Genomic DNA, 17854 nt, shown 5'->3' on the forward strand with positions numbered 1-17854 from the left:
TAGTTCTTATGTTTATTTCTTATCAAAAAATACTTCGTAAAATAACCAGAATGTCCATAAATGTTCAGTATTAACAAATGATTAAACCCATTTAGCAAAACTGCAGTCATAAAAGTTTCCAAACACGCTGTAAACATCGCCAACTTTTAATCGATTTTCCTCTGTTTTTCTAAAACATCGTTATTTTGTGGTATACAGTACAGTACTGTAAATGGTACATGTTTTTTTTTACACACACTAGACTGATATAAAAGTAAAAGGTAAATGGTATGAAATATTTCAAACAGAAAAATACATTCTCAATTTAAAAGGGATGTTGATAAATTCTTAGTAATGTTATACTTTTATGACCAGTGTTGAAGGTGTTTATTTCAGGGAAAAAGACTTGTTCTAATAACTAAATATAGGAATATTATACATATATCTATATTGTGAAGTTAATTAGATTCTATTCAATTAAAGTCTAGCTCTTTGATTTTCCATTATGATAATAAATTCAGAAATCGTGATGTATGCAACATATGATTTCTCCCAACTGCATGAAATTGTCGATACAATTTTCCCAATTCCAAAAAAATTGGCATTTTCAAAATAAAAAAAGGCTGAAAAATCCCTGTAATTATATAGCTAGTTTATTGAAAATGGACAGAAAAGTTAACCGAAGAATGTCGCTTTATGTAAATAGATCGACATGATGAATTTTCTATATTACAGTTATATGTACCAGTAATATTGTTTTAAATTAATTATGTACGTAATGTAGATATATGTACATGTACCCCTTGTTACCTAAATTAATTACAAGCAAATTAAAGATCAGTTGCTCTTTTTCACTTGTATAGTGGAAAGATAGCCGACTATTCTATGTACGAATTGACTTATTATAGGTAAGATAGTCAGGCCTCCATGTTTACAACCGGGATGCTCACCCCACATTTACAATTGTGACCCACATTTACAAATGTGACATCATAGTATCACTCTCGTTTGGCTTTTGGGATATTATCAGGTTTGTAAAATTTTTGGCTTTTGATGATTAATAATAATGTAAACAATGTGTCTGCAGATTCCCGTTGGGCTGAGTGTGATCTGTTGACCAGGCAAAACATGTATGTCTTGATTATACAGCGTTGTGCACAATGTGATCTCAAGAACATTCAATCCAGAAGCATGACCAATGTAGCAACACTCTTAAAACTACTTTTTGATACTTGTATTAATTTTAATGTTTATGCGCACCCGGGGCGCCCTTCCCCCTGTAATTGTTGATTTATTAGAATAACATGACATGTTTCATACATGATAGCATTAGAAATGGTCGATGGTTGTAAATATTTTGTTGTTTACCAATTTAATGTATGTTCTCACTAGAACATGCACATATGATATATGGTAGACTATTATCACATTCAACTCTCTCTCTCTCTCTCTCTCTCTCTCTCTCTCTCTCTCTCTCTCTCTCTCTCTCTCTCTCTCTCTCTCTCTCTCTCTCTCTCTACAGCAGCGATTCATCTTATGACCTTTAAAAATCATGCACCTGCACTCTTGCCAGTATACAAAATGTTGTAAAATGTTCGTACTATATATTGGTCGTGCATTGCACTGCGATGATTTGGATCGCATTCAGTCGCGTCTGAATAGTGTGCATGTCCACAATTTTTAAGGAGACTTGATGCAAGCACTAAAATGCATGCAACAAATGCGAGACCTCATGCAATATATGAGAGAGCTCGTGCGAATCTAAAACATTCCGATCGCAAAGAGTTGTAAAGTGCTCGTACGCCAATTGTGAATGGGGCTTAATGTAGATGTTTATGAATCCAAAAGTTTTCTTTGCATATAAACAATGCTTTCACACAGGTGCTTGTGGTTTTAATGTAGGTTTTGGAGTTATTAGCACAACCAGTCATGTCAGTGGAGATTTTCTCCTGCAGGAGAAACATTAAAAGGACAGGATGGGGAGGAGAGATTGAAGACAAGCACAGAAAACAAAATATTTATCTATAAATATAATGGAAAAGAACTTTGGTAATACGATTTATACATATTTACATGAAGCTGGAGGTATGTAGCTCCTGATGTGAAAAAAAAAATTGAAGCAACGTTTATCCAAATTTTTTTTTCAGACCAGGAGATACAGATCTGCAGCTAAATGTAATATTTTAACATTTATGTATGGCAGTAATGTTTCTAGAAATAACTATAAACAATTCTAATTAAGTCAAGCAAAAATACCAGTAATTATATGCTTCTTATTTAAGGTTTGATTTCTTTTTATGTACACTGTAGTATTGATGCTGTCAGGAGTGAACAACCATACATGTATCTGCCAGTTTGTAAATGATGGCAAGGACGATGCAAACTCCACCAAAAACTCAGAGTGTTTAATGGAAGGGAATACCTATGATTGTTTGCTAAGAGAGACATTGTGGTTGGGGAAGAGATACTTCATGTATATGACTATGGTTGTGATGGGAAAAGCTTGCGGTGGCGCAGCAAGGTAGGAAAATGGTTGGATTAATTATACACAAAAAATAATTATTAAGAGAGAGTTTAGTGTTTTACAATCAGGCTTTGGATATCTTGTTATCTGGCTTTGGTTTTGTTTTTGCATTTTTTCGTACATTGATTTGTTTTAAACTAATCTAAAAAATAGGTTTTTCTCAAGAATTTAAAAAGTATCAGAATAGATAATTTATATGTTTTTATTGAAAAACAAGCCTAAAACTTCTGTTAGTGTTGTTAAATAGGTTAAAAATCGTGATAAATTAATCAGCAGAATTGGTTGTCTCTTGCCATCTGATGATCGGTCAATAATCGAATCGGTAACAAATTATATTAAATTCAATAATATGGGGCACTAAATTTTATATGTATAATCTAAAATATATAAGTGCTATTTTCACTTCCTTTTAAAAGCTTATAAGACTTTTGCTGTATTTTTATTAGGTAGAATGTTACACATCTTTTGAGATTGAAGAAAACCCCCAGCTCACAACAGTTTTCATTTCATTCAATACAGATTAGAAAACAAAATGATAGGTATAATATTAATGTAATAAACCCAGACTGAGTATAATTGATTATAAAATCTAAAATCGATTATGATAAATCGACAACCTTTTCAACTGATCATTGATTGAAATTCAATCATCGTGACAACACTAGCCCCTGTTCATGTACATGTACGGTACTAGTTTTGATTGATTTCAGAAAAGGCTGTGATCCTTTTGATTTTGGTAATGGTTTTGTTAGGTTTTATTTCACTTTATTTTGTTTATAGTTATTTGATTTTCTTTCAACATTATACTGAACATACTTTTAACATTATATACGGTTCTTGTGCTGACCTGAATAGATTTATTTTGTTTTCATTATCAAGCACTATTAAATTAAAAGCTTGAAAGAGGTGTCCAGTTGTGCAGTGGACAATGCACCTGCTTATCACCACTGCGACCCAAGTTTAATCCCCATGATCGACAGTTGTTGTATATGATAGGGTACATTGGTCGCCTGCTTGGACACGTGGGTTTTCTCCAGTCACCCCAACTTCTTCCCACATCATGACCAACTCGCGCTAACATCCATGCCAACAAAAAGCTATTAATATAAGTCAGTGTGCATTGTGAATCTGTCACTAATGTGGAGAGTCTCCTTTGCAGAACAAAATTGTTTTTTGTTAGATAAATTACAAAATCTGTTTCTGTAGTAAATATGTATATTTTGCAAATTGTTTACAGAATGTACTTCTTGAAAAATATACATTTACATAGAATTACCAGATTTGGTAGGTTAGTTAATTTAAGCATCAATCTGAATTGGAATTCATTTTTCACTGAATATTGGTACAGTCTTGTTTTTGTACCATGGCTGAAAAGTTTGATTTAGTCAGTGGTCTGTTGTCAGATTTATAAAAAAGAAACATCAATTACCAAATGTGGTAAACTAATAATTGATGAATGTTTATGAAAGAAAATTTTCTATATTGTTTTAATTTCTTTCAGTTCCCTCTGATGTGGATTCTGACCCATTTAGTGTATCAAACTACTCGCCAAGTTCTGATTCTGAATCAGATGAAAATAAGAAGGTTTTGGGTAATGTTATTATTTAAAGAATAATTTTGCATCTGCAGTCCATTTTCACTTTGCAAAAAATACCTGAAAGAACAAGAGGCTGAGAGCCCAGTCATTTTAATTCAGACTAAAGTAAATCCATTTATATTAACTAGATATACTTTGAAATGTAGTTGTGTATAACAATCTACATGTTGATCTGGTCTCCCTAATGCTGTGATAATGCATTAGATTTACATGATATGAGTGGAATGTACTGGATGTAATATATTTGTAACAGTTATATTTATTTTGTTTAATCATTAGGAATAAAATTTGCAATGATTTAAAAAAGTAAACGTAGAAGCTTGTATTTACAATACAATATATTGGTATTTTTACAGAGTCCACCCCAAATTCATTGAGAGCTAGCCGCAACACAATGGAAAAACAGGGCATCTTGACCCTCAGAGAAAACAGTGAGCATTTTGAAGCAGGTAAATTAATTAAATTCAATGTTGCAATGTTATTATGTTTTTAAGCAAGAAACATTAATACAGTCAGTTGGGTAGCTAGACCTGAAACGAAGTGCATGCTTAAAATGGCAGGGGGTGTGGGGGCCACCATGAGGCCCCCAGTGGGTCCAGGACAAAGCCCAGGGGGCGAAAGCCCCTGGAAGCTCATGGATTCTGACGATTTTTAACACCAAAAATTAAAGCAGAAATTGAAAGGAATGCTTACTATTTAAGCCTATTTTTAGGCAGTTAAAATTGTTTTCGCTATAGTTTAGGCATAAAATAAAATCACAAAACTTATTAAAAGTTAAAAGAAGAATTTTTTTTTGACATTTGCCTTTGACCCACTCAAAGCTTTTATTCTTAAGTTCATTTTCACATAGTTTATGGTAATGAATATCTCAATAAAGCTGTGATATTCTATCGGGGAAATTTAAAATGTGTAAAACTAAGTTCAACTGCAAAATAAATAGTTGCCTTTTTAGGTACATGCATTGTGTACTGTTTCTTTAATATGGTACTTTAAGACCATATTGTGTGGCTATATTTGGTGCTTAATACGTCTTTGTTTAGCATTGATTTCGGATAAAGTAGGACCGAGTGACGGAAACGGGCTGATGGAATAACTAAGTATGGACCTTAATACTTGAATTCTTTTTTTATATTTTTTTTTTCTTTATTCATTTTTTTACTGATTTTCCCCCAAATGATGTGCATGCTCAGGCATATAAGCATACATGGTAGCTACGCCACTGACAGTGTACAATTTACTACTCAAGTCTAGGATTGCTCGTGATCTTGGGGCTTGGTCTCCCTAATGCTGTGATAATGCATTTGATTTCCATGATATGAGTGGAATGTAATGGATGTAATATATTTGTTATACTTATAAGTACATGTATAAGTCAGTAGGAATAAGTTTTGCAAAGAGATAAAGAAGTAAACTTAGAAGCATGTATTTATGATACAATATATTGGTACTTTTTTACAGAGCCCACCCCAGTTTCATTGAGATCTAGCTGCAACACAATGGAAAAACAGGACAGCTTGACCCTAAGGTAAAGCAGTGAGCGGAGGTTGACAATGGTTTTCGAGGGGTGTCAATTTCAATAGATACCCTCCCAAACAGGCACTATTCATTTTATTTTACTGAATGTCTTATTTCTAAAGAAAATTTTACTGCTTTTATTTAGAAATGAAGTAAATTCTACGACAAACCGTACGCTCATAATTTAAGCGCATGTAACAGTTCGTTGTGTTACCAATTGCCAAGTGTGTTGCTAACGCTGAGGGTAATAGAACGGATTACCAACTGCGTCTAAACCAATCAGATTTCAGTATTTAACATTTAACATGAAAGTATAATAAAATTGTTTGTCTGGTCTCCCTAATGCTGTGATAATGCATTAGATTTCCATGATATTAGTGGAATGTAATGGATGTAATATATTTAAGGTCTTCCGTTTCCAACGGAAGACCTTGCTAGGAGGTTATAAACGCTAGCTCGGGCTCCAGCTCCAACTCTAGCTCGAAATCAAAATCGTACTCCTAGGAGTACGCGATCAAATTTTGAGGTTATAAAAGATTTCGAGTACGTACTCCCGGGAGTTTGTACTCCAATTTTCGAGCTCGTACTCTAACTTTTTTTTATGTGCACAAGCGGCTTTTTTGGAACTCTTCTGCAATGGCGGCGCCCTGCTGTTTATATTGACGACATGTCTTGAATCAATATAACGGTGAGTTATTACAATACTTTTGATAAAACTTTTTATAATATCCTTTTCCACGAAATATTTATTCATTAAGAGGTACTTTTTGACAACAAAACGCACCGGGAAATTGTGCCATCGGCTGCTCAGTGTCCTGCAGACGATAGGATTAGTTGTACTCATCGCAATATGGCAGAAAAAGACATCGAGAAACTTTGCTTAAAGGAAAGGGTAGACCTTAGCGATAAAAAAACAAGAACAAAGTGGTCTTCAGATGAGGAAACGTGTCTTATATCTGCCGTGTTGGACAGGGAGGATGTGCTATTTGGGGAGTTCAAGGGTCCTGGGGGGAAGTCTGGCGTGGCTAAGAGGAGGCAGGGTTGGGAGGAGGTCGCAGATGCTATAAATGCGTAAGAAAGTTCAAAAAAAAAAAGGTCACTGATTTTATTTTAGAAGCATATGCCTATATTAGTAGCTAGTTGATCATATTAATGAAGATTGCATTGGTGGTAATTATAAAGCAGGTGAAAATATTAAAATAATGTGTTGCAAACATTATTAGGCCTAAATAAAATAAGCAAAATATGCAAATTAATTTTACTACATTATATTTAATTTTAATCAATGTTATTATGTTTACCGTGTTATGTTACAATGATCTAGTGAATCTAGTACTAATGTATATTTGATGTTATTTGTTGAAATTTTGATTCCCTAAAAAAAAATAAATAAAGAATTACTAAACAATACCTCTTTCACTCAATAAGTTATAAAAGTTTTGATTAAATCATAAGTTCGATCAAAAAATTAACATTTTCCTGACAGAAAACAGAAATTAATTAACCAATTAGAATACATGTACACATGTAGCTAGAACCCATTTTGCTATGGATTTAATTCGAGTAAATTGATATATTTTGGGTAAGGTTAAGAAAATAAGAAAATGTGACAAATGAGGACAAGTTTCTTACACAGACTCAGAATGAGATCTACATCTATTGATTATGAATCATTAAGGTCATGACTTGAAAAAAATAAGCTTAAATTAACACATATTAACTCTTGTAGACAATTTACCAGCAGCAGGAGGTCCCCAGAAGAGTGCAGAAAAAAGTACAACAATGCTAAACAAAGGAGTATGTTTATCAAAATACCATATATATGTACATGTATTTAGTACATGTATAGACTCAATTAAAGGCATGAATATCATATTTATTTTAATTAACATGTGTAATTACTACGGCTGGCTGTAAAATATTTAGAAGATTTAAACAAAACATTTAAACGTCATCCCATAATTTACCTTAAAATATTTCATTTCATTTTAACAGCCAAAGAGAAAATCGATTACCTGAAGAGAGAAGTCAGGAAGACAGGTGGGGGACAAGTGGAATTTGAATTAACAGAAGCAGAAGAAGTGCTTCTTGAGCGACAAGAAGGAAGGCCAAGTCTTTTTGGTCTAGAAGAAGGGTTTGACAGTGATGGTGAGAAAGCAAAATCTAATATTTAAATTTATAAGAATTCACAGAAAATATTAAACAGTCATACACCGATATTATTTAATTCTGGTTGTAACGCGCTTTCTGATTGACTAAAAAATTATTTTATATCGTATAAAGAATGTTGTCTACGTCATAGTAAGACTAACGTCAAAAATGTATCAATACGCCTGACGTATTGTTTGAATTTTGTACAATTTTACGTCATTTTAAAGGTCAAATGACCGTTGTTATCTACAATGAAGAGTAGGAAAATTAAATTATAAGCAATGAATTCAATATTTATTAGTTTTATACGATATAAAATGGTTTGAAACAGTTTATGCTTTTTGAAGCGGTTTATATAGTGTAAACTGTCCCAATTCATTGCTTATGATTTAATTTTTCTACTCTTCATTGTAGATAAAAACGGTCATTTGACCTTTAATACCATTCAATAACTGTTTTGTTATACCCTCCAATACAGCTAGATGCAAGTATAATTTTAAGTACATGTGTACCGGTAGCATTCAGTCATTCATCACAGGTTATTGAATTCCATTCCACCAGAATGGATGCATGAAAACATTTTGATCATTTGCTGGTATATAGTGACGTTACATATTTATGTTTGGTGGGCAGACCAGCCAAAATAGAAATTGTGAGTCTGTCAGGAGGATGGTCAATGATCTACCTAAAAGTGTTTGATGATTTGTTTTGCGATAAATTATTACCGGTACTAAGTAAAGGAAAATTCATATGATTTACCATTATTTAAATTTGGATATTTTCAAATTCTTTATTACAAGCTCTTAAATTATACTACAGGATATAAATGCAGTTTGATAATGGCCACTGCCATCAAGTTCTCTAAAAATACTACATACTAGAGAAATATCTATAAGGGTATTGTGATGTAAATTATCTGCTGAATGACCAATGATTAACATGAATTAACATGGATAACCTTGTTTTAATTTTAGATGTAAGATTCACTTGTACTAACAGAGAGACAGAGACAAATAGAAGTCAAGTTGATACAGTTGGTGAGTATTGTTACAATGAATTTATAAATTTTTCCTATGTTATATTTGTATAACATATAAATTTGGGCAGTTCATGCTTTAAACCGCAAATTTATTCACTATCATTTGCAGTTAATAAGACGTCTGATTTTAAAAATGATGTTAATCTGTACAAAAATCAAGCTTGATGTCAAGCAGATTAATGCATTATGCAAGCACATCTTTTGACGTGAAGTTGGCAAGTTATGAAAATATAATTAAAGATGAATTTGTGTATAGCCAATCAAATAACAAGGTAAAACCAAAATTATATTACATATATTGCTCTTTAAAAAAATTAACAAATTTTATATATTTTTAATCAACTCTAGATAATTTAAAATACCGTACCTCACTACATTAATATGCTTTTTAAGACCCTACCTCATTAGATGGTGATTTAATTGTTTTGTTGATTTTTTTGTATCAATCGAATGGTTTGAATATCATTGCAACTCAGTGGTAATAAAGTATCAATCTGTGAACTGCAGATCACAAGTTTGAATCGGCCCTAGTTCGGGCTAGTTCATATTTATTCAGTTGAATTTTTAAAAATAATAATTTTCATCCTAATATAAATTGCATATATTTTCACCTATTTGAATTTTATATATTTCTTATGCATCATTTGTTATCTATCAAAACAATTTACATGTAAGTCTGGTTGTAACACGTTTTCTGACTAAGTTAAAAGTTAAATCCTTCTCTGTGCCATGAAGGCTAGCGCTTATCTCCAGCGAATGAGAGTCATTGACTCCCCTGGATGGAACACCAGTCTGTTGCAAGTTAACTTGAATTTCATTCCTTAAGTCAATTGATTTTCTGCTGATTTGAGAAACTATTTCAAGGTGTAATGGGCCACCTTAACATGATTAAAATACATTTAATACACAACTGTACCCCTTCAATCTTTAAAAAAGTCTGCAATAAAGTGTATTAATTTTATTTTTTAATTTTTCAATAACTTAATTATTTCATCAGTTTGAACAAGAAAGTTGAGTGCAACACCCTTCAATTTGTTCCTCAGGTGTAGTCAATTCTTTCTTTTATTTCAGCACCAGCTCCATCATCTGTGTCACAGAGGACAGTCAATTCAAAAGAAAAGGAAAGCAGAGGTAAGATTGACTTGTATTCTATGTCTGGGTCAGAATCTTTCAACCTGTTAATTTAATATAAACATATTTTATTGAGAATTCAAATGGATTGGGTAACAGGCAAAGCCCATGTAATCCCTCCCCAAATTGCAGTCAAGTAGTGATGTTATAAAATAAGCTATATACTCAAGTAGTATAGTACATGTATATGTATTAATAGTTTACAGAGTGATATATTATTGATATTTTTTGTATGCATTAGACAACAGGATTATTGAACTCTAAAATAATAATATTTTCTTAGTGCCTGGAGCAATTATTAAGGATAATACAGTATTATACATAATGTCGATAAAAAAATGTTCCTTATAGCCTTGAAAGATCAAATTGATTTGAAACAAATCCTTCATTAATGCGTTTTATCAGAGCAGAAAAAACAAATACATTTGAATCAGGCTTGGGGTAATGCTAAATGTAATGGTAATGCATTGCAATGCATTACATGTTTTCAAAGTAATGCTAGTAATGTGTAATGCCACAAAATTAGCATTACAAGTAATGCTAATGTAATGCATTACTTTCCAAAATCTAGTGTAATGCTGGCATTACATGGCATTACATGGCATTACTTTGCATTACTATGCATATTTATGCATGTTCACTTAAAAAAAAATGTGATGAATAAATGAATAGTTGAAATTGAATTTGATTAAATTTATTTTTAAAGAAGAAAGAAATAATTCTAATTGAGAAAAAAATGTTTTAATTGTACATGTTTTATTAAAAAAGGTTTTTTAAAATTCATTTTTGAATTGTTTATATTACTAAGATAACAGCACAATTTCATAACATTTTTAAGAGTGTTGTTATTAAGAGTGTTTAATCATTTAAACAATTTACTCCAATTAGTTTGCACTTCAATAAGAAATGTGTCAACAACACACTATGCCCCCAGGATAATCTAAGTATCAAAACAATCTATTGTTATAAGAAGTGCTAAACACCCCAATCCCCTTCCCTTCGCTATGTCACAATAGAATAGGAGACAGACATGCACCTTTAAAAGCAAAGTGAATGCACTGTCCATCCATGATGAAAATCAATATCACTTCCAATATTATAACCCATTTGAAAATAATCTTACTTATTTTCTCTCTCTTTCTGTGTGTGTGTGTGTGTGTGTCTCTCTCTCTCTCTCTCTCTCTCTTGTATATTAATTACACTGTACATTAGTTTGGACTGATAGAAAATACAAGATTTATGTATTTAATCTATTATTGCACTTAATATATCCTAAGATAAAGATCGTCAAACAGTATTTTCCAGTCCAAGCTTTGACTGCTCCTGCAAAACATTTATTTAGCATAGCCCGGAAGACGGATGCATTTAAAAGATGAACCCTTTGAAACTTCGATCCTAAAGTGCAACAGCAATCTTTTGTCTTAAAGTGTCCTCCGTAAAATGAAATACGATTAAAATATATGAAGAAATATAACCGGGAAAAATCATCTGTTTATAAAATTAATTAATAAAATTAAGTGTCCAAAATTATAAAGATTTGTGTAATCTGGGGATATATCTATATTTAGCTTTTAAAAACCGCAACATTATTTCATAAATTGTTTTTTGTTACACATGTTATCCTGTGTCTCTATTTCATATCTGATATTGTATCATGCCAAATGTCTATAAATATCATTTTACTTATGTAATATGTTGTTCATATTGCCACAATATGATTATACATGTATATTGAGCAAATATAGAATTACTCTTGTTTATTCATTGAATTTGAACCTGATACTGAGCATGAAGCTGTAGATATGTTGAAGAGTGTTGTATATTTGAAACTTTTAAAAAAAAGTAATGGTAATGGTAATGCATTACTTTACTCATGTAATGGTAATGTAATGCATTACTTCAAGAAAATCAAGTAATGGTAATGGTAATTTAATGCCCAAATTCATGAAGTAATGGTAATGTAATGCATTACTTTACAATGTAATTCGTCCCAAGCCTGATTTGAATTAATGAAATCATTTAAATTGTCTTTTACATTAGCTATATGTAAAAAAATGTATGTTAAAATTTATTTGTAAATAAAAAAGAATTCAACAATGGAAAAAATGTTTCAATGTATGTTCTTTTATTTATACTTTATATTCAGGTAAAGTAAGTGAGAAGAGGAAGATAGATGAAAGGAAAGAGAACATCACAGAGGACACAAAGAGAATAAGGCTAGAGCAGAGGAAGCTAGAATTAGAAATAACAAAGCTTGAGAAGGAAATTAAACTGATTGATACAAAACAGAAGTTCTATGAGATGAAAATGAGTCAGTCAGAATCTTGATTGAAACAAAAGTTATTTGTTTGCCATATGTTATACATGTTTGGTCCCCTGTTTTGAGAGAGAGAGAGAGAGAGAGAGAGAGAGAGAGAGAGAGAGAGAGAGAGAGAGAGAGAGAGAGGGAGAGAGAGAGAGAGAGAGAGGGAGAGAGAGAGAGAGAGAGAGAGAGAGAGAGAGATTTTAAGAAGGTATGTGTGGGACAATATTAATTGTTTTATTTACATATGGACTGTTAAAGTTTAAGAATGTTTATTCATGTATATAAACTAATGTACACTGTTATATGTTTAGTTGTTTATCCAATTCATTTCAGTTCAGTAGTCTAACAATTATGAATTAATTGCACCTTACCTAGCTGAAAAATGTTTGCACAATATGTGCCCTCATGGCATAGCCATCACCTCCAGCAGGACAAGGTTCAACGTTAGCAGCTTCCTGCACAACATTCTGCTGTGTTTCAAGAACTTCTCCCCTTACAATACCATAGTTGTGCAGAGTTACTGCAGCTTTGATATAGACTACTGCCACCTCTGGTTTTGTACGTAGAAAATTCAAACATTGAAATCTCTTTTTAAGGAATCCAAAAGTTTGCTCAATCAGCACTCTTGTTCTGCACAATGCATTATTGTACCGTTTCTCATTTTGATTAACAGGGTTGATGAACGGAGTCATAACAAAAGGACGGCACTGGTACCCGGAATCTCCCAGTAACAGCCCATCATGGTCACCTAAATTAAGAATCATCATTGCAAACTGAAAAATTTGAATGACACTTTCTTAGCTTAGCCCCCCCCCCCCCCCACTTTTTTTGCAAAGTTAAACCTAACCATTAGGCACATAGCATCATAGAGGGTTCAGCCCCCCCCCCCCCCCATTTTTCTCGCAGCAAAAATAAGTGTTCATATATTTACCTTGAAAAGATGGGAATATTGAGAAGTTATGTAACCCCCCCCCCCCCCCCCCCCCGGATTAGGAATTCCATGATTTGGAGAAAAAAATTTCCTTCCGACGCCAATGAGCCCTATAGTATGAACACTTCAATGATGTCTAGTTGTTTGCAAGAAGCTTGTATTTTAAAAGACTGTATGACCTCAGAGGCGGATCCAGCTATTTGGAAAAGGGGGGGGGTTCCAACTGATGAAAATCAATACGTGCAAAATTCATTATTTGTCAATAAATAAGCGGGTCGTGTAATTTTCTTTCAAATTGTATTTTTCGTACGAAACGAAGTAAAACTTATCTATTATAATACTTAAGTTAATAAACTAACAATACATTTGAAAGCGGCTTAAAAAAGTAAAACGAATGCGTGTACTCGTACTTGAACGTCGTTTTACTCGATGGCTTGTCGGTTCAAAACTGTTATAAATGAACTATTATAATTGATTTTTTAAAGAAATAGAGTAGAAAATACATTGGAGATGTTATTGTAAATCTGTGTTTGTAGCAATACTGCTTAAGTTATTGTTTTGTATTTCTTTAATTTTCCACATGTTTACTCAGTGTAGTAAACATCGGATGCTGAAGGGGAGTACAATGTACATTATTTCGATAAAAATTCGACAGGGTTTTTTCATATAAGAACAAAATTACGATATTTTAATATCAAATGACTTTAAATAAGCAATGTTAAAAGCATTTATTTGAGATGACTACAGTATTTATATTATAAATGGGGAAAATTGCCTTGAAATAGGCATTAAAAGTTTTCAAAAAAATTCACATGTCCCAGAGAAAGGGGGGGGGGGGGGTGGGGTTCCGACCCCCGGAACCCCCCCCCCCCCCCCTCTGGATCCGCCAATGGACCTTCACTTAATATAATACCGGGGTATTTCAAAGGTCAAGTTTACAAAGAATATCTTTGATGATACGGTAATACGCATGTAGCTTTAAATCTAACGGTACATAGTCTGACATTTGGACTGATCCTTTACTATGGTTCACTCGATACACATCGTTTTTAGCTCACCTGAGCTGAAAGTTCAAGTGAGCTTTTCTGATCACTTTTTGTCAGCCATATGTCTGTATGTGTGTCCATAAACTTTTCATATTTTCGACTTCTTCTCCGGAACCACTTGATCGATTTCAACCAAATTTGTCACAAAGCATCCTTAGGTGGAGGGGATTTAAGTTTGTGAGAATGAAGGGCCAAGCCTTCTTTCAAAGGGAGATAATTGAGATATATTAAAAATTTGTTAGTATCTTTAAAAAACCTTCTTCTCAAAAAACCAATGGGCCAGAGAAGCATTTATTTGTGTAGAAGCATCCAGTTGTATAGATTCAACTGAAGTTTGTTCAAATCATGATCCCCGGGGGTAAGGTGGGCCACCACAGGGGGTTGAATTTTTACATAGGAATATAGAAAGAAAAATCTTTAAAAAAATTTCTTTTTCTCAAAAATCAGTTGAACAATGTGGTCAATAGGTCTCTTGTTAAATAGGGTCATGTTTGAAAGGTCAAGGTCTCAATAATAAACGAACAACTTCTTTTACCTCGTTCAAATTGATGGCACAATGAAGACATTTTGAAAATCCGGTTGTCATGAGTTGCACCTGGCCAATTGCAACATATGCTTGTAATTTTGAAAGCTGGGTCACATACCATCTGCATGAGAAAAGGGAAGGGGTGATGAAATTAACCTGGTACACGACTTATATATATGTATTTCTTAATTAATATCAAGATTTAAGTCAGTTATTGAATTTGGACAAGAGTCTTAGTTATGTAAAAAATAGATTGAATGCCTTGTGCATGAATGCTTTCAAGCTAATTTATTGGTACCTGCACGTTTAATGAATGGTACTGTTTTCTGTTTACGAAATCTGCCTCTTGAGGCCCTGATGGTTTGGTTATTCGAACATGTGTACCATCTACACAACCCAACACTTTTGGAAAACCTGTGAAGCACATTTTTTAGGTAAATGAAATTATAGAACAAATTTTCTGAACTGGTAAAAATTCACTGAACTTTCACTCCTCCCAAACCCCCATACATTTAAAAGGTCGATGTATATAAACAGGGTAAAGTAATAATTTCCTAAACAAGTTATGTTCCAAGTAAAAGTACTGATCAGAGTAAATGTTTTCGTTATAGTTATCTTAGTAAAAACCTGCAATATGTGCAAACTCCAGCATCACTTGGCGCGCCTGATCTCCCCTTGGAAAGCTGATGTAGTTTGGTGCCAAATTTGCAATAAGGGCCGATACCTGCCTTATACATCGCCCTGCTGTTGATCTTGAAATCTTCACATCATCACCAACAAGGATGTGGGTGGCACCTGTACCAAGAAATCTTAATGTCACAAGCAGCTGAAGGAGGGGTGGAATTGGGAGGTTCCTCTTTGTATGAGTAGATACGTCAGGGAGCTGCCTCAGGAGATCCATAATGGTATCTGGGTGAAACCTATATCTTGCAAATATGTCAGAAGCTGACAAGTCCTCCAGTGGGTTTGACCTATCCCTAAAATTACGCGGAACGCGTTCTCTGTTGGCTATGCGTTGATGTGCAGCCATTTCTATGAAAGCAGACGACACCCTGAGTACAAACTTGAAAGTTCGAGTAAGCTCTTTAGCTTACTCGAGATTTAAGCTTTACATACTCCATTTGGAGTATATTTTCCGTACTCGAAAGTTTTATAACCACAATTCGAGTATGTACTCCAGCTCGAAATTTTCGAGACAGCTTTGGAGCCAATTTTGGAGACAGAGCTCGAGCCAGATTTTATAACCTAAAATTATTTGGAGCCATACTCCAAACTTGCTTTTCGAGCTAGAGTTGGAGCTGGAGCCCGAGCTAGCGTTTATAACCTCCTAGCCTTATTGTTTTCGTACTGTTTCTTATTATTATTAAGGTCTTCCGTTTCCAGCGGAAGACCTTATTGTTTTCGTACTGTTTCTTATTAAGGTCTTCCGTTTCCAACGGAAGACCTTATTGTTTTCGTTCGGTTTCTTTTTCCCTATTATTAAGGTCTTCCGTTTCCAACGGAAGACCTTATTGTTTTCGTTCGGTTTCTTTTTCCCTATTATTATTATTAAGGTCTTCCGTTTCCAACGGAAGACCTTATTGTTTTCGTTCGGTTTCTTTTTCCCTATTATTATTATTATTATTATTTTTTTTCTTACAAATTTTGTGCACGCGATTTCTCAGAAACGGCTCGACCGATTGTCATGAAACTTTCAGATAAGATAGATAGTGATCGAAATCTTATAGCTTTATAATTATATTGATGACGTCACTTCCGTTTTTGAGATATTGACGTTTTAGCGATTTTTAGAGGGGTTGCTTGTTACTCTAACTTCTCCTAAACTATAACAGATATTGAGTTCAAACTTTCATGGAATGGTAGACAAAAGATTGTAGATTTGCAATTTCGTTTTCATTTTGAACTGGATTGAAAGGCGCCGAAGCTCGCCTGGACCCGAAAATTGAGTTTAAAAAAATGTCGTATTTTTTTCTTGTTTTCTTTGTTTATCTCTTTTCTGAAAAATATTCTGTTAAGACATGTAATGTAAGAAAGGTTAATATTTACAGGACCTTTCATTTGATATCAAGAAAAAGGGGCTGGACCCTCAAATTAGGGGACCAAAGGCCTCTAAAGTCTTTTATCTGTAGCCCTTTACTGAGAAATTTTTTGTGAAATGTTATAGAAGCAAATATGTTTATCTTACGGTTATGTATCTAAGTAATGTAATGATTTTATCATATGTTACGTAATTAAGGGTTTTTAGGGGCCAAAAGTCCAAAATTTTGATCACCCATATCTCAGAAAGGAAAAATATTTTGTAATGCAATACAGAAGAAAAGTTGTTTCAAATGATGTTCTCAACAAAATGCAACCTTCGAAATTTCGTTAAACGGCCCCTAAAAGGAGTTAAGGGACCGGCCCCTAAAACCTTCTTTCTCATGTATCTCCAAAACGGTAACGATATTTTAAACACTTGTTGAACAAAATGTGTGTAGAATTAAATGACCTTTTATTTGATACCAAGAAAAAGGGGCTGGCCCCTTAAATTAGGGGACCAAAGGCCTCTAAAGTCTTTAATCTGTAGCCCTTTACTGAGAGATATTTTGTGAAATGATGTAGAAGCAAATGTGTTTATTTTATAGTTATGTATTCAAGCAATGTAATGATGTTATCATGTGTTACGTAATTAAGGGGTTTTAGGGGCCAAAAGTCAAATATTTTGATCACCCATATCTCAGAAAGGAAAAATATTTTGTAATGCAATACGGAAGAAAAGTTGTTCAAAATAATGTTCTCAACAAAATGCAACCGTCAAAATTTCGTTAAATGGCCCCTAAAAGGAGTTGAGGGACCAGCCCCTAAAACCTTCTTTCTCATATATCTCCAAAACGGTAACGATATTTTAAACACTTGTTGAACAAAATGTGTGTAGAATTAAATGACCTTTTATTTGATACCAAGAAAAAGGGACTGGCCCCTTAAATTAGGGGACCAAAGGCCCCTAAAGTCTTTAATCTGTAGCCCTTTACTGAGAGATATTTTGTGAACGGTTATAGAAGCAAATATATTTATCTTACAGTTATGTATCCAAGCAATGTAATGATTTTATCATGTGTTACATAATAAGG

The 17854-nt window shown here is 33.3% G+C and overlaps 3 protein-coding genes and 1 long non-coding RNA gene across 7 annotated transcripts in view; 3 read left to right on the forward strand and 1 right to left on the reverse strand.

Moving 5' to 3' along the window:
• LOC117690506 (uncharacterized) overlaps positions 1-17854 on the forward strand; it is a 107569-nt gene that overhangs the window by 22767 nt on the left and 66948 nt on the right. The window lies entirely within an intron of this gene.
• Positions 1-17854, forward strand: part of LOC136269770 (uncharacterized) — a 79171-nt gene that overhangs the window by 246 nt on the left and 61071 nt on the right. The window contains exons 2-8 of the mRNA XM_066068406.1: positions 888-1009; positions 1882-2028; positions 2290-2500; positions 4005-4094; positions 4457-4549; positions 5141-5197; positions 5559-5625. The gene's annotated coding sequence lies outside the window, so the exon portion shown is untranslated. The remainder of the gene's footprint in view (positions 1-887; positions 1010-1881; positions 2029-2289; positions 2501-4004; positions 4095-4456; positions 4550-5140; positions 5198-5558; positions 5626-17854) is intronic.
• LOC136270769 (uncharacterized) lies at positions 6050-12543 on the forward strand. 3 transcript variants are annotated; one of them, XR_010708633.1, is made up of 5 exons: positions 6050-7412; positions 7611-7763; positions 8741-8803; positions 9877-9936; positions 12083-12543. XR_010708633.1 is itself a non-coding variant. In XM_066069425.1 (4 exons), the coding sequence occupies exons 1-4, from the start codon at positions 8385-8387 to the stop codon at positions 12262-12264; spliced, it is 339 nt and encodes a 112-aa protein (XP_065925497.1). In that variant the 5' UTR covers positions 7787-8384; the 3' UTR covers positions 12265-12543. The 3 variants fall into 3 exon arrangements, 1 of the variants encoding a protein (XP_065925497.1); XR_010708634.1 differs by having other exon boundaries at positions 12093-12543; XM_066069425.1 differs by lacking the exons at positions 6050-7412; positions 7611-7763 and adding an exon at positions 7787-8418.
• LOC136270768 (putative nuclease HARBI1) lies at positions 9824-16069 on the reverse strand. Of its 2 annotated transcripts, XM_066069423.1 has the most exons (5): positions 15372-16069; positions 15043-15158; positions 14754-14865; positions 12613-12989; positions 9824-9980 (listed from the first exon to the last, which is right to left on the reverse strand). In XM_066069423.1, exons 1-4 carry the CDS (start codon positions 15772-15774, stop codon positions 12613-12615), a joined length of 1008 nt encoding a protein of 335 aa, XP_065925495.1. In that variant the 5' UTR covers positions 15775-16069; the 3' UTR covers positions 9824-9980. The 2 variants fall into 2 exon arrangements, with proteins under 2 accessions (XP_065925495.1, XP_065925494.1); XM_066069422.1 differs by lacking the exon at positions 9824-9980 and having other exon boundaries at positions 12315-12989.

The sequence above is a fragment of the Magallana gigas genome, chromosome 8 (genome assembly GCF_963853765.1).
Source record: "Magallana gigas chromosome 8, xbMagGiga1.1, whole genome shotgun sequence".
NCBI classification, from domain to species: Eukaryota; Metazoa; Mollusca; class Bivalvia; order Ostreida; family Ostreidae; genus Magallana; species Magallana gigas.